This window comes from Serinus canaria, chromosome 2 (genome assembly GCF_022539315.1).
Source record: "Serinus canaria isolate serCan28SL12 chromosome 2, serCan2020, whole genome shotgun sequence".
In the NCBI taxonomy this organism is placed as follows: Eukaryota; Metazoa; Chordata; class Aves; order Passeriformes; family Fringillidae; genus Serinus; species Serinus canaria.
Window position 1 is genome coordinate 114,222,107 of NC_066315.1, and position 23,486 is coordinate 114,245,592.

The 23,486-nt window shown below is 36.7% G+C and overlaps 1 protein-coding gene across 1 annotated transcript in view; it reads right to left on the bottom strand.

Annotated features, from left to right (window-relative positions):
* The window catches only part of NSMAF (neutral sphingomyelinase activation associated factor), a 38,785-nt gene that overhangs the window by 13,115 nt on the left and 2,184 nt on the right, over positions 1-23,486 (bottom strand). Inside the window, exons 2-17 of the mRNA XM_050971822.1 lie at positions 15,786-15,875; positions 15,605-15,683; positions 15,446-15,513; positions 15,324-15,360; positions 12,508-12,558; positions 9,985-10,056; positions 9,574-9,621; positions 9,396-9,448; positions 8,760-8,889; positions 6,886-6,957; positions 5,956-6,064; positions 3,672-3,848; positions 2,638-2,717; positions 1,177-1,267; positions 1,021-1,084; positions 847-898 (exon numbers count right to left, since the gene is read on the bottom strand). Coding sequence (XP_050827779.1) covers positions 847-898; positions 1,021-1,084; positions 1,177-1,267; positions 2,638-2,717; positions 3,672-3,848; positions 5,956-6,064; positions 6,886-6,957; positions 8,760-8,889; positions 9,396-9,448; positions 9,574-9,621; positions 9,985-10,056; positions 12,508-12,558; positions 15,324-15,360; positions 15,446-15,513; positions 15,605-15,683; positions 15,786-15,875 — 1,273 coding nt within the window. The remainder of the gene's footprint in view (positions 1-846; positions 899-1,020; positions 1,085-1,176; positions 1,268-2,637; positions 2,718-3,671; positions 3,849-5,955; positions 6,065-6,885; positions 6,958-8,759; positions 8,890-9,395; positions 9,449-9,573; positions 9,622-9,984; positions 10,057-12,507; positions 12,559-15,323; positions 15,361-15,445; positions 15,514-15,604; positions 15,684-15,785; positions 15,876-23,486) is intronic.

A 23,486-nucleotide genomic window follows, 5' to 3' on the forward strand; every position in this document is an offset into this window, starting at 1 on the left:
TATGTCAAGCCCTAAAGTTGGGCAGGCTTTCCAGGTTTTCCCCACAAGACAGTTCTCTGAGCTAAACTGCTAAATTCAGAGTGGCACATGTTTTAACAAGTAATGTGTGACACATGAATCCATAACATCTACGAGTATCTTCAGAACTCTCATTGCATCGCTACATTCTCATTTTTAAGACATCAAGGAAGAGTCAAGACTAAAATCTAGAATAAAACTAAAATTATGACAAATTTCAGAGGTTAAATCAATTATTTAAATATCACCATATCTAACCATTAACTCTAGACTATTTTTTTAAAAAGCATCACTGTATTTAATAATGTTTCTTTGATAAAGGAGTTTAACAGTACTTACTATGTGACAATTAATTCTTCTCAACACATTCTACAAGTTAGTGTTTCTCAGGGCTCAAAAACCCAATATACTACTTCTACAGTTTAACTCTCTGGATGAAGCATTGCAATAAAGCCAATCCTTACAAGATTCCAGCAGACAATATATAAAATTGTCTTTTCAGCCTTATTCCACACTCTGGTAATTCCCATGTATTTCTATTAACATTTACAATGATACCTCTGTTAAACTAAAAGCCAGAAAGCAGGCACAGATGAGCAAACATGGAGTTGATATGGGACTAATATCTAAAGGATTCATAAAATGCAGTCACCAGCCTTTAGAAAAAAACCCAAAAAAACCCAAAAACCTAACCCACACAACTGAAAAGCAGAAACAACAACAAAAACCAACCTAACACACTCCAACCAAACACTCTCAAATCAACAGTAGATGAGAAAGCTAAGCACAGATGAGAAGATTTGAATAATATTCCAGCCATTTATTTACCTCTTTGAAATCTGTTGCACCATCCAAACAGTTTTTCCAGGTTTCTGCAATGCTAGATAAGACAGATCAATCACACATTTGTTAAAAAAACCAAAAAACTTAAGGCTTTGCACTCCCCATTGAGGCATACTTGAAAACAAAACCAGCCTAGTTATAGACAAAATGTAAACAAACCTGTTGAACATTCTGTCAGCGTGATCAAATTTTCCATTCTGCAGACAGAGCATGTATTCTGGAGCTAAGGAGAGGAAAAACAGCATCAGCTTGCTCCAAACCTTTTCTGCTTTGGAGGTAAGTGTCTGCTCAGAGAGCTTATAAAAGGTGTCTTACCAACTCTAACGAGATAAAACAAAACATAACCCGGAGAAGAATAATGGCTTCCATACATGAACTTGGGCTCTGGCATTTCCTGGTAACGTGTCTGCAGCATAGGAAGAAGAAAGAAACGTCTGTTTCAAATCAGCACTGCTGCTTTGCCTCAATACTGAACACAAACACACTGCTTCTTTTTAAAGACACAGATTAGGAGCACCCCCCCCTCAATTTTTCTTCTAATGATAAAATAAACTCTTAAGTTCTCATATCCATGCAGCTTTAATCAGAGAAGTAAATCAATATGGCAAAATGGCTGTCATAACTGATCATCCAGAACTATCAGGTTTTCAGTGTTTTTTTCCTCTCTCACTTTAGCACATAACTGCAGTGACTCAAATTCAAAGAAGTTCGAACAAATGCTTCCTTTTTGTCTTCCACATGAAGATTCATAAGAGTATGGAAGAACATAGTGACTTCCATCAACCTGGGACATTCCTTCCTGTCTGAAGCTCCTATGTGTTATTCTAAAATGTACCATAATACAAACAGAATGACTTTTACTACAGTAGGCATGAAGCCAGTAACAGTTTGAGGAAAGTCAGATCTTAGAAGCAAGACTTTATTTACTGTTACTGTAAACATAATATTGTTCATATTCTCTTGCCTTCCACAATCTTAGGAAGCTATATGATTTTGAAATATTTCAATCTTTTTTATTAATATAATGGAGTTATTCTGGCAGTATTTTTTCTAATATTCTGTATATTATTTTGAAATAATTAACTTTCCATAGAAGAGAATTTTAAGACATAATTAAAAGCCAAGTAACTGAGGACCTTCTAATTCTCTAAGTATGTGTTTGACAGCTTATGAAGGGAAAGCCAGCCTACCATGAGAAATAGAAAAAATTGGTGCATTATTATAAGTATATAGAATTTTCGAGTTAGTGCTCTGACCTCCATGGATCCAAATTTCCTCTCTTTTAAAGTACTCTCCCTCAAATTCAGTATTTTTCTTAAATGGAAATACTTAAGATTTCTACTAATTTTTCTTATTTCTTTCAAACATGTGTTTTACATTACACACTTAAATCCATGGGTTTTGAAGTTTCATAAACTCATGTACGTTAACAGCATCTCAATGCCACCATATATACATTAACTGGTTTTGGGATATTATTTTAAAAGTAAGGCAAAGCTTTCAAATGTATATACGTATAAAAAGGTAGTAAGAGACAGGAAATGGATTAAAATAATTTTAAATTAGTACTGACAAAACCAGTTCTGATGAAACTAAGCTGGAAAAATAAATGTAGCATGGTTATAGGTATGTTTGCTTCTGATAAAGTCTATAGTTGACTTTTGATAGAATAATTCCTAAGACATAATTCCCAAAGCTTGCTGGACAAAACTCTTTGTATTGCCAGTAAGTACAAGGCACAAAATGTTCAGCATATAAATACAAAGATATACATACCACAAGTCTATCCAGCCTTTCCTTATTCAGGGCACCAACTGGTTTACTAAGGTCACGAAATGTTTCAGGCTTTGTCAGATCTTAAAAAAAAAACAAACCAAATGCCTGGTTATAGACTCCAAGGATTCTACTAGACTTTAATGTAGTCTAATCAATATTTTAAAACCAAACTCAAAAGAACCCCTACCTATCCAAGCAGCAACAAAGCAAACAAAGCCAACACAGAACCCCTCCAGTAATTTTCTCCCTCCCTACTAGCTGCAATCCCATAGTTTTACTGTAAATAGCTACTCATTTTCCTTCCAAGTATGTATAATCTCATATCTTTTTCTTAAGAACTAATAGTTAATCTATAGGGCAGTTACTACAAGTAGTATTATCTAATCAAGGTATTGCTACCAAAGGCACAAAAGCAGCTGGTATCATCTTCTTCCTACTCATTAACCATTCTGTCAGGCTACAGTTAAGTTCCACTATACAATCAGATTGAAGTGTTTGAGCAGGTGCTGATGAATACCACAAGATTCCCCTACTCTGCTTCTTGCAGAGGGACACAATCCTCAAAAGGACAAAATCCCAACACAAACTGCACTAAGACCCTTAATCAAGGAGCCTATTCAGGCACAAGCCTTGTCAGCCTCTTGCATTCAATCTGCAATGCTAAGAATCATAAAAGAACACCTGGATTCTACACATTTCAGTGCATCTAACTTGTTAAAAAAAAAAAAAAAGTAATTTTACTGCTTCTTTTCCATTTATAAGAATCACAACGTTTTTGAATGCTCAGTACTGCTGATCTGCAAAGTAACCAAGCAGATGTTTGGTACATACTGTATCTGAGGAGTGCAATACTTAACAGAAAAAGGTATTTTGTCCCCTAAGTTAAAGGGGAGGGGTAAGGCCACAAGAAAACACCCAAGACCACTAATACCAGGTTAATTTTGATATAACATGAAGTTTATGCAGTGTAAAAGCCTCTCCACACATTTCAGGTTGGTAATGATGTACTAACATGCTTTTTCATATACACATACCTAACACTGAACTAGAGTAGTCTGCTATGATCCAAGGAAATACAGGATATTGGGAGAGGTCATTGCAGCTTCTATCAGCCAGATTGTTGAGATGAAGAAGATACTGGTAATTTGATATATGTCCTCGCTGCCACTGCAACACGTAACTTTCAGCTGTGTGCTCTGCAATGTGATTTTCTGAAATAAAATAAAACATTAAGAGTTGGGAGGTTTGGAGTTTGACCCCCAAATTATACTGTGATTAACATTATGCAAGATACTGTAAAATAATTAAAGGCACAGTTTCTTAATAGAACAAGTCAGAATTAACTGGCAACTTCGTGTTGCCATAGCTACCATACTTCACACATTTTTTAATATCTTTGCACATGGGTCTCAATTGCATTTGGCCAAAAAAGAAAAATCATAAAGAAGGAGTGTTCAAACCAAACACAGTAAGAATGGATGAATATTTACATAGAAATGGAAGAATATTTGCAGACCATGAACATCTCTCAGCAATCTGGTAACCTTTAGGATTTCAAATTTCTAGAAGCAGTTTTGCTTGAGTCAAGAAAAAAATCAGATCTATTTTCCTACTGTAACCAAGGACACCCACTATCAGTAACTTGTGGAAAGAAGTCATGTATGTACATGAACAGGATTTAATTTCACATCCACTGAAACAGAATAGAGGAAAAGAAAATTGGCCCACACTCAAAAAATAGGAATTATGCACCTTCTGCCTATACTTCTCTTTGAAGTATAGGCAGAAGCTCAGTACATTCAAACTGCACTACTCTGCTTATTAGCTGTAATGTCAAGGTATGCTGCTGGAAAACTGGGTTATTTATTTATTTTTAAACTTTCTTCCATTGATTCTGTATACAGCACCTGGGCAAGTGCCTGAAATAGTAGAATTGAAGGACTGCACCTATGGCATGATGGAAAGAAAGAAACTTGGATTAGATTATGGCAAGCCTCTACTTTAGCCTCTATTTCAGCATAGGATGGAAAGACATTTTCCCATCTTTCCTTCACTGCAAAGACATAGTCCAATCTTTCCTTCCCTTTAGGACTTTAAATTCTACAAGAAAAAAGCATTAGCATGTTCAAAGAGAAGCTCTTCTGCTACCAGAGAGATACCGAGGTGCTAAAAACACTTTCAGGGTAAGGGTTCACCATTTTTTATTTCTAAGCTCCAACATCATCAGCATTTTCATCTACACCTTGAAATTTCACCTTAGAAAATTATCCAGAAAAAGTCTGAAGCAGGGTAACAGCACGCAGGTATTTTAACAACAGAGAAAATGATGTAGAATCTATTTCCTTTCCAAAGAAAAATATAAAATACTAAAACAGTTCTAAAAGAAAGTTATCATTCCTTTGTGGCCCTTCCTTTTTTCTCTGTGAAGAAGAAGGGAAATGTCAATGATATTTAGGTGAATTCATTGAAACAGAACCAGAGTCCTAGCACAATAATAAAACAGCACAAAATTTACATAAGCATTTTCAATATTGGCAGTAAATATAAATTGCAATTTTCAAATTACAGTTTGAAATTATTTGTTAAAATTTCAGAAAAACTCAGCCTTTTCCCTCCCCTTTTTTTTTCCCGGACCCACACGTTTTAGGAAGTTTCTGTTTACAATCTTCAAAAAGATAACCATCACTTTCCAGGAATTAATGCATTAGAGATTTAATAGAAATGAGAAATCAACTGCTTCAGAATGGCAATTTTCATCAACCGCTCCTAAGACTGAGGAAAGTTCAGGTACTTATGTGTGCACTGGAAATCCACCTACTACAGGAAGTTTTTCAATAGGGTCTTAACTGAGGACTTGGGGGATCCACACACAAGCTAGTCTATGTTTTTTCAGCAAAACACAATTTAGCTGAGTGGATCTTATTTATCCCTTACTTAGAAGATAGTGTTCTGTGGCTTTGTTTGCTTCATTTGTTTGATTTTTGGGGTTTTTGTTTTGTTTTTTTTTTTTTTTTTTTTTTTTTTTAGGGGGGGGAAGGGGGGCTGTTAAATCACAGTAAGTATCAAGCTACAAATTAAAAAAATTAGTTTTGCCTTAACAATGCCTCTTCAGCTTTCACACTCAGCTCTCCAAACACAACCAAACTGATGCCATTTCACAACATTCATTCTGATCTTTGCTCATTTCTATTAAAAATTATTATAGCCTATATATCTGTTTATTTTTCTCATTCTTCCCACACATCAACAGAGCAAAATCCAGGCAAATTTCCCTTCCCAAGGTAGTACACACTACATTAATAAATAAATACTCCAAACCTATATATTTTGCAATAAGGCGATAGACCTCGTCTCGATCCTGACAGTTGTAGAATTTCAAGTAGATGTCAGAACATAGATCATTTTCTGTGCAAAATACTTCAAGTCCCTGAAATGTTAATGGGGGGGGGGAAACAAATGAGAGCAATTATTAACAAGCTGTAGTACTTGTGGTTTTTAACAGAATGTTCCAGTTACTAATAAGTCTTATGACTCAAAACTGCGTAGAACCTTTGCCCACAAAATCTAACATACTGAATTTTCTACTTCCAGTCACAAGAGCATTCAGTTTAGAGTGAGACAATAGGCTGTCTCTGTCTGGATTGATTAAGCCTAGGTAACAGACATTTAATTCTTTGCATTACTCCATTCACTTAGGCAAAAAAAAAAAAAAAGTATATTTGGTTTAAATGTGTTTTGAGACAAAAAAATTCTACAAGATTGAAATTGTAGCACTAACACTGAAAGCACACAACTGAAGTTTCACTGCAGAGCTCTTGACATTCCTCAGTCATGTACAGCAGGAATCATCACTCCACATTAGTCTCAATATGAAGCAGTGACAAAACTTCATCCATTAATCAATCCAGAGAAAATACACCAAGAGAGAGAAATTCATTCTCTCCCGTGATAGGTGCTTGAGATATATGGAATTAATTGCTCCCTAATGGTACTCCCTTCTCCTATGCTGACTGCTTATGAAAGAAGTTTTTCATCCTTGTCAGAATTCACTCTGTTTTCATCTTTTTGACAGCACAGGAAAAGGAAACACTTAAAAAACCGGAAAGGATCATTGAGTACTGTTCACTATTTAAAACAGAGTTTAAGAACACATGGTTTTTACCTAATGATGCAGACTGTTTCAGATGGTCTCTTTAAGAAACCATATATACAGCAAGACAATAAAATAAAATAAATACTTGAGCTTACCAGTGGCATCAGCCCATGTCTTCTTTTATAGATGCGACGCACATTTTGCAGTGTTATTTGTACTACTGGTTTCTGTGGGGGATGAGGGAGGGGGAAGAAAAGATGGAGACATTCTAGTAAGTTTATGTTCTTCTACCTTACCCTCAGAAAATCTGAAGTTTTTCTTGACTACAGATATTAGCAATATGAAAATAATATCCATCCATGTTATTTTAGCAGTGGAATAGTGATGCTAAGCAGTTATGTTAGAAAGAAGAAGCTTGTCTTTGCTGTTGGTTTTTGCCTGAGCAGCAGAGCAGTTTAGGAGTAAGTAAGCAGCAGTGCATTATCACCGGGTCTGTCACCAGTAGCAGTGCTCATGCACCAGAGAAGCAGAACAGGACCAACTCTATCAAACGGAAGCCATTGGGCTGCTGGGTAAACCGTGCCAAGGGTGCCACCTGGCGGGTGGAAGCAGAATGGCACCGTCATCACCCTGAAACTCCATTTCCTTGCTTGGACTTACTTCCAGCACGTCCAAATCATAGAGAAATTCAGGTAGGAAGGGACCTTTAAAGGCTATCTAGACCAACCCCACTGCAGTGAGCAGGGACATCTTTAACTAGACCAGGTTACTACGAGTGTGGTCCCACCTAACCCTGCATATTTCCAGGGATGGGGCATCCACCACCTCCTCTGGACAACCTGTGTCAGTGATTTACCACCCCCATTGTAAAAACCTTTTTTTCCCCTCTATCTAGTTTGAATCCAGCTTCTGCTAGTTTAAAACTATCACCCTTGCCCTGTAGCAAAAAGCCTTGCTATAAAGTCTGTCCCCCAAATTCCTTCTCCTTTGTCAAACATGCTTCCTCCAATCCCCTTTTCCATTCTCTGTACTGGTTCCAAACATTCCTCCCTCTTGTCACAGACATGATCTCTCTAATTCAATGTTCCTTTCAGAGCAGGCAGAGCTTTCCCTTTATTTTCCCTGTGTCTGAGTCCCCAGACCCCACTGAATCTTCTGCTGGTCTTTTCCTTGTCCTTAGGGCACTTAAATCAAGCAGATTCCTTTCTTGCCTCACAGGGTATCAGCAGGTGAGAGCACTAGAGGAATGCTCCAGTCCTCAGCCCTGGGGAGGGAACTGGCAGTTCAGCATTGGGATTAGAGGATGGGTCTAGCTTGGTACTTCATCCCTGGCCAGACTGTGCTCCACTAGCCTGCAGGACTAGTCATACCCAGCTGGAGCAGCACCGGGGCTGCTGATGTAATCTCACATGCTGACAAGCAAATTGGAAAAAAAAATTAATCTGAGAATTAAAATTTTCTAGTGATTGTGCTACTGCCATGTCCATATAAAGGTATTTCACAGAATCATTGCTAAGTCAGTGGCCTGCTGAGACGATCACTACTGTTTCTACGACAAAGTTCCAAAGCAATAATCCATCTGCAACACGCACTCAGTTTTCCTCCAGAGAAAGAAATGGTCAGTTTAACAGAAAACATAGCTAAGAGCTCCCAAAGTAAACTACATGTACATAAAGCTCTCACTAAGTTGTAACAGTATGAGACTAAGATTGAGAAATTTATCTTAAATGAAATGTAACAAATAGTGATCTTCAAATATTAATAGAGAATGAGCAAAGGACATTTTGTGCTTTGTCAGTAGGAGGTAAACTTTAAGCAAGTTAGCACAGGATGAAGCCTCACAGAGAGAGACGCACTGAATGCAGCAGAGATCAAAGGAAAACTAATGATCTTCTAAATATAACTGAAAATAGTCGCTTTGGAGATGTGCTCTATGTGCATTTCAGAGAAAAAGTACAGAGAATTAAAACTGTCCACTAGCAGGGCAGCGTGCTCACATTGTAAGCAAGACCATCTATGAGGCACTTACAGGATATCCATTAAGAGGCTGGAAGTACAAGTTAGCATCACTAACGCACACATGCCCTGGATTAGTCACCAGTGGCGTCACCATTTCTGCTTTACATTCCATATGCAGCGTTTCAGAAATGCTTTGAAATCTACAAGTGAAGAAAAGGAGTAAGTTTACCTCCAGTTCTTACTTTGGTAGAGGTACCCTTAAATTACTTAGAAAGGTTTTAGTTAGCTTATAGCCTTGGGACATGAAAATGGGGACTTCACTAAGCCTATTTTACACAGGAATAAATTTTTTGGGACCACCACTTTAACAGGCATTCCAGAAAGAAACACTGCTAAATTCTGCTCCAGTCTCAGGGCAGTAAGTCAGCTGACTTCCCTAGAACTATAGTTTTATTCGGCATATACTGATGCGGAATTGCAACAAATTCACAGAGAAATGAAACATTTTGGAGACAAAGTAACACATTCATTTTCTCAACACAGAATTGCCCACTCTACATTCCAGATGCTTCAGAATACTAAGAAGCTAACTCTCTGAATTCGAGAACTTACACTAACTCAAACAGCCATCTAACTATCAGTGCAGTAGACTAACCAACCAACAAGACAAGAATGATTTCCCAGTAGAAAGTGATTAGGAAAGTACCTGTATTTATCAAATGAAGTTCGAGCCAAGCGTGATTGTAATATAGCAGTTATCTAATGTGGAAGGAAAGAAAAATTAATATGGTATCTGATTCAAATGCAATGATAACTTAATTATTAAACAGTGATATCACAATTTCATTATTAAGCAGGGATATTAGAAATAATCAGATACTCACCATGGCAGCTTGATCTCCCATCTTATCTAGACAAGAAGCCCTGTAAAGCTAAACAATGAGCTTTAAGTGAAATAGCACAGAGATGTCCCACACAGCTCAGAAGTCAACAGATACAGGAGGGGCTTTAGCATACCTGGTGATGGCATACTAAAAGAACTATTACAATTTCTTTTTAAAACAGGAAGTATTTATTGACTTCTACTGTCATGTTACTACTTTGCTTAGTAGTAACTGTATACCGAAAGCTGATATGGGTCACTCACAACAGCTGTCGGAACTAGATGCTGTGTTCAAGTCCACAATTTAAAAATAGATACTCCAAGGTTTTCACCTTGAGTACAAATAAAGTTCTATACTAAAAATCAAAAGATGCTGTGATGAACTATGCAGGGATATCAAACAGCTACATACCTGATGTAGAGTTTGCACAACATCTCCTACTTTCCAAGCAACATCCAGTTGGAATAAGTGTTCTGTTCTACCCTAAAATTACAAATACATTTACTACGAATTAATTTCAAATAGAACTCAGTGGAAAAAAATAAAATTAAAGTAAACAAAACTAAAGACCCATAAATAATAAAGCTCTAAAACCCAGTAAAACTATGCTATTAAAGATTGTGTTATATGTCAAAGATTGCAAAAGCAGATGTTGATCTTTTTTTCTTTACAAATATATCTTCCCTGGAGAAAGCTCTCTGCAGTGTTGTTTAATACAATACAGCACAATGCTCTGAAGTGAATAAGTTAATGTAGTGCAAACATCAATAAATGAAAAGTAGTACCTGTTCTGCCTATTTTAATATCTATTTTAAACGCATGCAAATACAGAACTAGCAAATGACATGTTACATGTTAAACAGCTACTGTATTTCTTATAGATGAAAGACACCAGCCCATCAAATCTTTAAAGACTAGGCTAAAAAAGTTAGTCACTCTCATCTACATAAGTAGTTTTGAGCTGAAAAGATCTCAAATCCAATCACAGTCTATTTTGACTAGTCATTCACAAAAGCCTCAATAAGGCTTTAACACATCAGCCAGCTTATGTGGCATACTCATTTTTTCTCCTACGAAGTTTTCCCAGCTTTCTTAAGCATCATTTTATAGTAGACATTTTTGCTTTTACTTAACTATATTAAAAGTATGTGTATGGATCAACTGGCAATAGCTTTACTCACAACTCATATTTAGCAAAGGTTGTTGGATACTTTCACGACCCCTGAATGTAGTATAAAACTATATCAACATGTTTCTGTAGCATTTTGTGATTTCTCAGGCTAGACTTCAAAAAAAAGGCAACAAAGTGATCAGTAAGACTAAAGCAAGACATCGGTCAGTAGATACATTATCTTAAACTGAAGGAAGGAAGACATGAAAATCTAGATGATATTCAGTGTAATGTATGTGATCTGAGCTGAACTGACAGCAATGCAAGAGGAAAGCATGCTTCAAAAAGCAAATGGAACTGGATTATAGGGAGACATTAAATTCAGTAGCAATTTAGATAAAAGCCTTGCAACATTTCACCCAGAGCATCGTTTTCCTTCAACAGGAAAAAACCACAGCTCTCAGAAATCCTAGTGAATGGTCTACAAGTATTGCTTACAGCCAACAACGTGACAGTTTTTGTTAGCAGTTGTCTCTGTAGCTCTCCAGCCATATTCAAAGACAAGAGCTCAGTATTTTGCAATTGATCTGAAACAATCAAAGAAAGACATGGAAGATAGAAAGTATTACCCAATTCCAGCACTCAGTGACATCTGGAACTGGCAACAGTTCAAGTAGAAGATATTTAGCAGCAACAGAAAAAAAAAATCAGAAAAGATTGAAGGTGAACTAGATTTCTTGTTTTAAAATGCAGAGAAAAAGCTGCACTTCAGCTAAGTAAATTGTGATGGGTAACTGTCAGAAATGTTTTAGCTGTGGATGAATCATAACTTAGAAGAAAATGAAGAGCTTTCCAAACAACCCTTCTGATTCTTTCCTTTTCCACTGTGTTGACAATGAGATAAGGTATTTGTCTGATACTTAATAAATCTTGCACATCTGCAAAACAGATCATAGAAGGACTACAGGAAAAAATAGGTTCAACACATGAAAAATTATCAGAATAAATAAAAAAAAACAAAGAAAAAAACCTTTTAAGTCCTAGTTCAGAGGCAGATCTAATCACAAAACTAACCTAAAGCACTTGTTGAGAGAACAGAGATCCTCTCTTGTCTCTTTGCTGTTCACTACAGTAATACAGATTTATAAACTCCATCATTCTTGAAGTTTCCTACTTAAACAAAAACATTGGGAAATATAATTCCATCTTTTTCAACTCTTAGTCAAAAAGTGAATTAACTCTGAAAAATAAAAGTTTTTCGTTTGTGTCTTAACTAATCTCACAATTTAAGCAAGAACCCTTACTTGTATGCCTTGAAGCCTCCAGGCTCAGAATCGGAGCAGACCGACCCCATCAGCAGAAAGTAGCCAGGAGCAAACTCCAATTTCTGCTGTGAGCAGTCTTATCCACCATTTCTTTCAACTGAGAAACACTCAGCTGGGAAATATCAATTAGCAATCTCTCATCTGAGCAGAATCTCAGCAATCTCAGTCTGAGCAGAACTGAGGAGAAGCCACTTAGTCAGGATGCAGTGCGCACTGTACATGAGCAGTCAGCTGATAGCTCTGACTGTTGAGCCCATGGAGCTGCATGTCAAGATAAATAGCAAGTGTCAAGTCTGCAGCATGTCCTCCAAGAAGTATCAGAAAGCCATCACAGAAGAATTCAGACATGCTTTTTCAATATTTTTTTTAAAAATACTTTTTTTAAAAGCTTCACTGTCTTATTTCTCAAATGATAATTATCTTACTCTTTCAGAAATGAGAACATAAATCATTACAAAATTCCAGTTTGCCAAGAGCAGTGAAAAAATATATACTTACTCTTACTGTTTTATAGGGTGCAATAACATTTCTTTCTTTAATGAGAAAAACCTGAAAGAAAATAGACATTACAGATTCACAGCTTAAAAAATAATATAATTAATCAGAACTACTGGTAAATACAAAGCTAAGAACACTGTTTACGCAAGCAAAACACTGAGTTGTAATATCTTGCTTTAACTACCCCAGATAAACTGCAAAAAACCAATGAGCTTTTACACCAACTAACTGCAAGGAGGGCAAGAGTCCAATTTTGTTCAGAGGCTTACTTATTCAGTTGATTAGTGGGCTTTTATCCTAATCATATGATCTTCAAGGAGCTACATTTAGAGGGGCAAATCCTTCCCCTCTTTTAGTGGCTCAAGATTCTGCCCAAACAGGAATCACTCCAGACTGGCAACACGCAACACACACTGTGCAAACTTTCTCAAATGAATGCCTTTCTTCTGCTGCTAAACATTTCGCTTCCAGCTCCAACCACAACGAACACCAGATTTCCTCCCTCATCCAATACCATGATTTCCAACAGTTTTATTTCTCTGGTGCTAGCCTCATCTCTGAGAACGTCTTTCTTGTCCAAAACCCACATAAAACTACTCTCCTTCTCCAGAACATTCTCACAACTCCTATAAAAAGACCTGACTGGTAGCAAATGATTTGTACGCTGTGCCTTACTATCCACCATCTAAAAGGCAATAAGCCAGAAATAAGTTATGGTTTTGCTGTCTGTAGAGAAGGCTCAAATTTGCTAAATCTCAGGCCTAAGCTCAGGGCTGGTTCTGAACTGAACAAAATACACTGGGCTTCTGTCCTGGGGTGACAACTGCATAACCTACTGTGTTCTACTCCTGGCCCAAGAAACTTGGATGATCACAGATCCTTTCCCAGTGCCTCAGTTTCCTTCACCAGGAAAGGATAAACAAAAAGTAGCACACCTGCAGTTCTACACTCCCAGATTAATTCAGAATCCTTCTGGATGTTACATACAGCCTTCCCCATTCCCACCAGCTGACAACAGAACCAACCTTCAGCCCATGACTGCTCCAAGAAACATCCAGCTAGGAAAAAGGATGTGGCAGGCTTGGAAGCCCATAAGCTCAGCATGCCTCTCTAAGTGCTACTTTAAAAAACAATGGTAATTAGTGCATTTCATGGCGACATCATCATGTACAGACCTGAATCAGGCCATGGGAGAATCAGAATGAGAAATCTGCTTCACATTCATTGCTCTTCTGCAGGATAACTATACTGAGTACTCTACATTACATAAGAAGTAGACATAATGATTTAGTTTTCTTTACTTGTAAACTGAGCAAAAACCTAAGCATACTGTATTAATTTCTTATCTTTGGAGGATTTCCCCCTTGAGATTTCCTATCTCAAGAAAAAATACTGAAATAATATCAAATTATTATTCCCATTTACTTAATTTTAAAGCCATAACTTCTAAGTTGTCTTTTACATAAGGAAAAGCTGCTTATCCAGCTATGCACTAACAACTTTTTCTGATTCTAAAAGGCAAAGATGTTTAAGATGTTCCAAGTATTCCCTATGTGTGGTTTCCTACAAGGCCAAAATTCTACTTAAAAAACACATATTTTAAATAACATCATCATCCGTCATAATTACAACTAGTGACTGCTTGACATTTGGAAGTCCATATGTCTTTAATACAAAATACCAGCATTTATGATGCCATCCATGTATTTCAGAACGTTTCTTCAGAGATAGGAAGATGACTGGCAAATTACAAATGGAGGAGTGGGGGGTGCTAACCACACTTGCCATCTTAAAACTTAATTCCTCTTTCCTACAAGATGTTTCTTATAATCCCTTGTTCTTCAGAACATAGAGTAATGATGTACAGTGGAAGCATTGCCTGGAGGAGTTAGAAATATGTTTTTGAAAATCACTCAGTAGAAAACCTGCAGACTCAAAAAATAGATTACAGAGTATTTTTCACAGAAGCAGTTTCAAAATGAAATTAAATATACTTGTAACTACAACACAAACCACAGACTTCTCTGGCATAGACAGTATTAAATGCTTGAGTTTGTTTTTGACTGCAACAGCACATAACTTAGCAAGGCTATCAACTTTGGGCATTGGTAAAGAGAGATTTCAGAAATAAACAAGAATACTTAAAATTGTATTTCCAGCCTCAACTCTTTTCTATCCTAAAAGGAACAAATGAACTTTTTTTTTTTTTTTTTAAACTTTAACAGCTTTGGAACACCTATCAACTGCAACTTACCAAAATTTAAAGTGCATCCCCTTGGTTAACTCTAAGAATGAATACATCCACAACCACAAGTCTTGACTGAAGCTTTAACACAATATTTCAGGACACCTTCTGAAAACTACTTGGTGGACACACAGCACAGTCCAGAGTTTTTACAAAGCTGAACCAGAGGGACTGAGATGTCTTTGCCATTACCCCAACATGCTGCAGAAAGTAGATGAAACCAGTGCAACAAAAGCAAACTAAAGATGATCGATAACAAGTTTTATTACAGTCTATTTTCCTTTTTCCTTCAATTCCAAGGTTTCCCTAAGCTCCATTATAAAATGCACAGGGCAAAAACGTTCAGTTTATTGAATTAATGACTTAATGAAGTCATTAACAGTTTGCAATTTCCAGCATCAACAGTTTCACATTAATGCAAAGTTTTTGACACTAATTAGTTTTGTTTTCAGTTAACTTCCCACTCCTGGATGACAGCTTTGAAGAAAAATACCATTAAGGAACATAAGCTTGCTCATTTATGTAACCTCACCCATTTATATATCAAGAATCTATTATATGCATGTCTTACCTGGCTACATACAACAGAAATCCCTCCAGATGTATTCCTAAAATGTAAATAAGATATTTGAAATTATGGGACTTTGGGCTTTAAAGGCAGTTAAATACATACAGTATCCTAGATTTACCTACCTTGTGAAAGGGTTATTTGCTTCATTATCTTCTGGGGCTTTTATACTACTGCAATCCCGCAATGGTATCTGCAGGAAGTTATAAAAATACATGGTTTTTCTTCAAAGCTTTTTAAAGACAATCTTTAGTCACCAAGAAATTTAGGTCTGCACTGCTTACCTTGATAATAGGCTGGATATTGTCATCTGGTTCAAAAATAATTGACTTAGAACAGATTTTTAGGGAGCCTCTGAATTTTCTAAAAGGAACAACAACAACCAAAAAAAATAGTTGTGCAAGCGTTTAAGATACATGAACCTAGAATTACTCCAGTAAATGAAGGTATGTAAGAGTTTTGTACCTTTCATCTTTGCAATCTTTATTTATAATATGATTAGCTGTGTGCTGTTCAAAGTAATATTCTTCCAGGTTCAGAAGAAGCAGTGAAAACCTACAAATTAAAAATAAAAATCTTTTATTCTAAGAGAAAATATCATAACAGTTAGTACTCTTGATAAAACATTTCAAGAAAGTTTTCACTGATCTTTTGCTGCACCCCACACCCCAATAATGAATTAATTTAACTTCTTAAAATAACAAGCTATATCGAAAATTTGTATACATGTGAAGAAGATCAACTGATGCTCTTCCAACACATATAGGGTTAGATATTTAATTCTGATATTTAAGATGGAAACCATTCTAATATAATCAGGCTTTCTGCTTTAGCCCTGATCAATGTATGCCCAGGAAAATATGCAATGACATAAAATGGAAGGGCAGGAACTAATCACTTAGAATGGATGGAATTAGATTGCTTTGAAGCGCAGCCAAATTAAACTGGTCTAAAATGTTAAGTGAAAACACTGGCACAGATTTTACAACATGAGTGAGTCAGTCAATGGATGCCCTCTGAGGAAGCATTACCTTCCTCACTAACCACATTTTGTACTTCCTCCACACCTCTGTTTTGCCCCCAGGAAGCCTGTTGATGGACTAATGTGATTAACAACAAACTTCAACAACAACAAAACAAAAATAGGAAACCAAAGTCTTCGAAAGTATTTAATTGCAGGATCATAGTAATGCCAGTGCTGGTACCAAGTAAATGCAAATAGGCCAGATTAGGGGAAACATGAAAATGCTTTCCCTACCAACTTAAGTAAAACTGCTACAAATGATCAAAACTCATCAACTTTCTAACAGGGTGAACACTCAAGTCACCAAGTGCTTCAGCTGTAGAGAATGCAGAGAGTGGACACTGGCAGAGCAGGAGAAGCAAAAACAGCTTCAGTTGGAAGTACAACTTGTTTGTGTGCAGTGCTGATCTGATCTGCACAAGTACTTAGTATTTATTTACACCCACATTTTGAGCTTTTTGTACTTCGCTTATGATGTGCTTCACTAGAAATGCCAGTGAAAACACCAATAAACACCAAGTGTCCCCAGAGCAGTATTCAAACAGCAGTAAATATGTCAGGAGTTCACAAAATGAACTGAGTGATTCAAACAGCCTGTTCATAAAAAAATCATATTTCACAATGGAAAAAATAACATTATTGAAAATATATCTTGTGCACTTAAAGATTGTGTCATGGTTATCTTAAACAGAACATAACAATACAGGTTCTACTGCAACTACAAGTAACAGTGGCTCTGTATACTCAAAACTGTTTGTGTTTCCAAGATACCTTGTCTTACTGCTCTGCTGCTTTTTTAAAATGGCCTTATCTTTACTTTCATCTCTGGAAAACAGTTTTTTTATGATCCCATTGTGCTGGTTTTGGCTTGGTTTTTTCTTTGCAGTATGTACTATGGGGCTTTGTTTCGGATTTGTGCTGAAAACTGTTGATAATTTAAAGATTTAAGCAACGAGTGTGCTTAAACAGAGTCAAGGCCTTTTCTGCTTCACCTCACCCCACCAGTGAGAAGGCTGGAGGTGCACAAGGAGTTGGGAGGGGACACAGCCAGGACAGCTGACCCTAAGGGACTAAGGGTTATTCTGTGCCATATGGAATTATACTCAGTAACTGTGGGGAAGCTACTATGTTTCATATACTATTATATTCCATTTTTCAACATATCATCCAGTTGAAATCATCCAGGATGAACTTAGAATTTCTGATTTTACAAACTCAGAACTCAAAACTTGCAAGTTCTATCACATTTTTAAAACTTTTAATAAAGCTATGTTAGGATGCATAAAGAGCAATTCACCAGTAAAATGCTCTTCCTTCTAGTATGTATAAGCGTACTATGTATACTACACATATAATTATTATTATTATTCAAGTAATAAAAATATAAAAGTCAAGAACAAAGGTAGCATACAGGTTTTTTTTTTTAAAAATCTATTCTCTTTCATCAGGAAACAACCACTATTGACATAGAGAACATGAGCTTCAGAGAAATGGCCTTTATGGTTCCACAATTTTTTTTAAACAAGAAAACTATAATGCCTGTTCAATAAAATTAATTTCTAAAATTCTTCACACTTGGGCTCTTTCCTTTGTCTCTACCTATTCTTTTAACAAACTCCTCACATTTTTATATCCTTTCCAAATTCACCTGTTGACAGCACTGGTATTTACTAGATTTTTAAGTTTTTGGTAAATGCAGGCATCCCTCATGTATTCAAGACAAGCCATGCTTTTATATCAAAACAATGGCTGTTATTCACAGTAACTATAACATGCTCAACATTGGCCAAAATACATAAATCAAGAGAATTTTTTTTTCATTATTCGTACCTCTATGAAACTATTGTATCTTTGTACACTTTTCACTTTATAAATCAAATCACCTTCCCAAAACCAGAAGCTGCAGGCAAGAATTTAAGGCATTCTTTCTCCAGCATAACTCTTACTGCTGCTGAACCAGATGGTGTCATGAAGGGGGGGGGGGGGGAGGAAAAAAAAAAAGTAAAGATATGCACAAAAACTCTAGATAAACTCTTTATATAGGCTAAATAGGTACTGTGGGGAAACTGTAGGTTTACTCCTTTTTAAATACCATGTTTGCTAGTAGCATCCAGTTTATCCTTCTGCTATTCTCTCTGTGTTTCTTCCACATGAGTACTCATTCTTCAGGCTTACAGAGACAGCACCGCTGTAGAACTTGCTGGAGACCAGCAACCTCCTGTGCAATGATCTCCTGTTCACTGACCTAAGCTTTGCTGTCTGGAAAATGGATTGTAAGGCTGTGCTGGAAGCTGTTAAAGCATTTTTCCTCACACACTGTCCATCATTTAGGCTAAGTGTATTTTGCATATTTATTTTCCCCTCCCACTCTCTGCAGAGCCTTCCGTGTAGTTCTGAAGTCTCTTCCTAGCATCTCTATGCTTGCTGCTACTCTACTTGCAAGTCCACTTACTCTGACTGCATATTACTGTATTTTCAGGCTGCAACATGTCACTTCTGCAGGCAGACAGAGCCCAGATATCAAAACTCCACAAATGTTACAAAAACTGCCCCTCTTAAAATTAATATGATTCCATAAGTAAAAGCAAAATTTTCAGACTTGCATCTCACTACTGGCTCACAAATCTAGACCAGTTCAAGTAACTGCTAATAATGAAGTGAAGATTATGATGCATTATCTCTGGAATAACCTTCTGGAATTTCTCAACTCATCTTAGTCTTTACTGCTCAAGTACTTAAATTTAATTTGCATGTGTTAATGATCCATAGAGCTGTCAAAGAAAAGTCAAGTTTCACCACATGTTACTAGGGTACGGTCAGAGATTTTTATCTTCACAGAAGTAGTATTTTTCACACAAATAAACAGAGCCACTGATAGTTACTGTATCAACAGGGTCCTTCTTGAGAACCATCATTGCACATAATGATACTTCAGGCTTGCCAGGAGGTTTAACAAGTATCTACAGATAGCGAGGTTCAGATCAGTCTCTGGCATGTTGCATAAGTAGGAAACAGTGTTGTGAAGGCCTGAAAAAAATAGGACATCAATCATAATAGCTATAAAAATTACAGCAATGGGGATCTTCAACACGCAACTAAGCAGCTGGGTTTTGGGCTGACTGCCTTCCAAAGAGCTAGAGGAAGTATTCCAAAGACACTTGTTATATTAAGATGACTGGCACACCAAATTTATATACTAAAAATTGCTATGTGGTCCTACAACAAGAACTTGTATGTGTACAATTAAAATCTAGAATACATTTAAAATTGTAATTTAATTCTGCACATGACAGAAGAAAAAAAAATCAACAAGTAACAGTACACAGAGAATGCTTGAGGTACTCTGTATAAGAAAGTGGTTAAACCTGTAAGAGTTGAAAACTATATTTTAGTTTTCAGCCACTGAGCAGCTGTACTGTTCCCAGTGCTGTGTAATTAACAGCACACACTGTAAGCCTATGACTTTATCACACTGACCTGGAATAGCGACCTGGATCAAAAAAATCAATGCCAACACAAGTAACAATAAGTAACTCTGTCCCCAGTCTACCCTTTCTTGCCTTCAAGTCTGATTCAAAGACCTAAAAACCCCTCAATCTAAGCAGTTAGTCAGGCAAATCAAAAGTTTTAACTGGCTAAAAATGCTTTGGTATGTAAAATGAAAAAGAATTTTGATTTTTTTTAATCTGTTATCTGCAAGAACCAGCATCTAAAAAAACCCAACCAAATAAACCAATAAACAAACAAAGCCCAGCTTTATTTCTTACATATCTGTAGGAGATCCCTTCAGTTTCTATTAAACATCTTTGCCTGGTGCTCTAACACTTTGTATTCCTGTAATACAGTAATAAACAAATATGACAAACAGGAAAGAATCAAGTTTGAGACATTTTTCTTATTACCAGCAAGTAGTAATTTTGATCCATTTTCAAAATTAATAGCCCAATTGTTAATCAAAACTTTCCAAGAATAAATCATTAATGAGTTTTTATTAAAAATCTTAGAGAAAGGTAATGCTATAGCTTGGAAAGCAACTCAAATATCTGTTGACAAAATTCTTTGAAATCCAGCAATAAAACTCACACCTTAAAGCTTATTACAGGATGCTGTTATGCTTACGCCCTAATAAAGACAGGTTTATGCCCACAAATATTTGGTCACTATGCTATTCAATGGTTTGCAACACACTGATTAAGTTAGTAAGCCACAGGCATGTCTTCAGGGATCACTGACCATTTTTTTTCTTCTACAATGAACTCAACATACTAGGCTATCCAAAAAATCAAAAAATCAACTCAACATATTGTTCTGAAAATGACACAGAGACAAATTAGACAAGATTTTCAAAAAAGTTCAAACCATATGGAAGTAGCTGTAAGGGTTGAGAGTCTGCAAGATGTTCAATGCCTTATACTATAGCCTCTTAACAGTCCAGCCTTTATCCTCAATGTCTCACCAACAGCAAAAAAACCTTCAGAGAACTTCCAAGGTGACTGTATTTTCTTACTATGTGTAATATTTGAAGAATGGAAATTGAAGGAAAAAAAAAAAGCAGCAGCTTCAATAACTTTGCTGGTTCCACACACTTGTAATGCTTTAAAAACTACTTCCAGTTGTGGAAACCAGCCAATTTTGACTTAAAAAGTTATCACATTAGCAGACAGGCCATAGTGCAAGCTTCTATTCAGAGCTGTGGAGTTTTCCCAAGATAGTTTTATACATGGAAGGGTACATGGAATACCAGAAACAGTACCATGAGAATGGGTCAGGCACAAGAACAAGGTGGTCAGGAAGAAGACTACCCTTTGGAATGCAGCAAACCCACACAGATGCTCTGCTATCAAGAGATGCCAGGAAAAAGGCAGTTTCACTTTCCAGGGTAAAAGAAATCTGTAGCCACCACTGCCACTATGGCAAAGCCTTGAGCTTTAGAGTGGGTAGAAAGGCACTTGCATTAAACCTGAGGTGCAACAGTGTAAGTTCTGTATCCAAAAATCAACAGCAGCAGCATCAAAGAGGGAAGAACGAAGAACATTCTAGATTAGGGAATATCCTTTTATTATAACAACTCACACAGCAGGAAAAACCAACACCACCAACTTGAATAACAAAAGGAATCTCCCAGATCCAAAATGGAAACAGATTTTCAGCCATAGTTGTGCCTGTCTGTCAGAGGGTATATATAGGGGTGGTGGGAGCTACAGCAAGGGATGATCAGTACAGTGTAGACACTGTAAAATTAAACCTCCTCCTAACAAGAACAAATTATCTGTCTCTACATCCCCCCAGATAAATTTAATGGAGGCTTTAAGCGCTTTTTGCTGGAACACCTTCAATCCCAACACAGTGTTAAAAGTATACAAAATCTGGTGAAGAGTTAATCTTTTAACAGTCTATAAGGAGCTGTTTGAGCTTAAAAGGTAATGACCTACACTTAAGGAGAGAGGTAAATTAAAGCATGACAACATAATTTAGCTTGAAGACCTATTTCAAATTCCTGTCTTTGTATAGTCCCAGAAAGATTAAATTAAGAATAACTGAAAAATTCATATGCCAGTCAGTTGGAAGGTATTTTCGTGTGAAGGGAATCAGTATTCCTTTGAGAAGCAGCTCCAGGTAGAAAAAAGAACAAGGTAACCATCTTGACAAGAAAAACAGAACTCACTTCCTTTTTCAAAGAGCTGCCATATAATTGCCACTCAGAAAAGGTCTGAGGAATATGAGTCAAGAACACACCCAAAATGCATAAGAAAACTTGGCACTGAGTAGCAAGAAAACACTTACAAAACTTCAGCTTGTATGATGTCATTCCCAATATACAAGGTTTGGGAACCCAAAGCTACCCAAACATTCCTAGCATTGTTCTGAGTATGCAGCCAAGAAGCCAATCATTCTTTACAAACTACAACCTGGGGTTTGTAACTCCTGCCAAGATGCTACAAAATATCGTCCAATCCAAAGTGTGCTGCATTAGGCTTAGTCTACTTGAGAATTTTACTGTTCCTCTGCTTGATGTGCATATCCCTCTATATTTCAGTCTGAAAAAGACTCAGAAATTCAACAACATCTGGGAAAAAAAAAAGAGAAAAAACAATTCCACAGTTTATTTTATATACCAATTTACTGGACTTACTCAAACTGGACACAGGAATGACCATGCAGGGACCAGTGCCTTGGCAAAATCCTGTTTATACCATGCAGGAAAAGTTCCCATTGATCCTGCTTTAAACTCATAATCTGTGATTGAAGCCTTACTATTTTTGTCTTTTCATCAGAAAAGCACGTGCTAGAAATCTACTTGGACACAAGGGTTTCAAGTGGCTGATCCAACACACCTTGCACAATCACTTGACCTGAAACTGGAAGTACAGTCCTGATAACAGAAGGAAATTGTCAGGGATGAAAAAGCAGGGCAGCCCAATCTAGCAGCAGCACACAACTATGCAAAACCAACTCTAAAATTAAACCTCTTCCCAACAAGAACAAATTAGCTGTAGGCCAGCTGTAGGACTCAATTGCTGATCTTTGGATAAAAGCCTTCATTATGCATATTTTGTCTCAAGGGAGTAAGATAAGGCTACTGACTTAAAAAAAAAAAAAAATTAAAAATTTATTTATCTAAATCCAATGCCCAAGCAACCACCACACCAAAGATCCATCTGCAGCACCTACATGCTGCCAGTAGGCTGCTCCATGTGAGTGATGTTTCCAGCAAAGAGATGAGCCCCTCACATAGGAAGCCAAGCAGGGTGCAAGACAAACCATCAGCACTGCATAGAGAGACCCTGTACCAAGTGTTTACACTTGTCTACATTTGGGCATACTGCCAGCAGAAGTGAGAAATCAATTTATAAAGAAAGCAACGACCAAAGCCAAACACCATATCATCTAATTTGATGTTTTGTAACTAAAATTGCTTGAAAAAAAGGATTGCTTGAATATTTTGGGGATTAAAGAAACTGTCCTGGACACAGGACATTTCAGCATTTTCTTGTTTTCTTCTAGAAAATGGCATATAGTCAGAAAAGAAGGTTTATGTAACTAGATATTAAAGTGGACTAATTAGTTAAGAAGAAATATTTTTTTTCAGATCACTTAAAACTAATCTGACTTTCCTTCCCTCCAAAGCAACTGCATAAGAA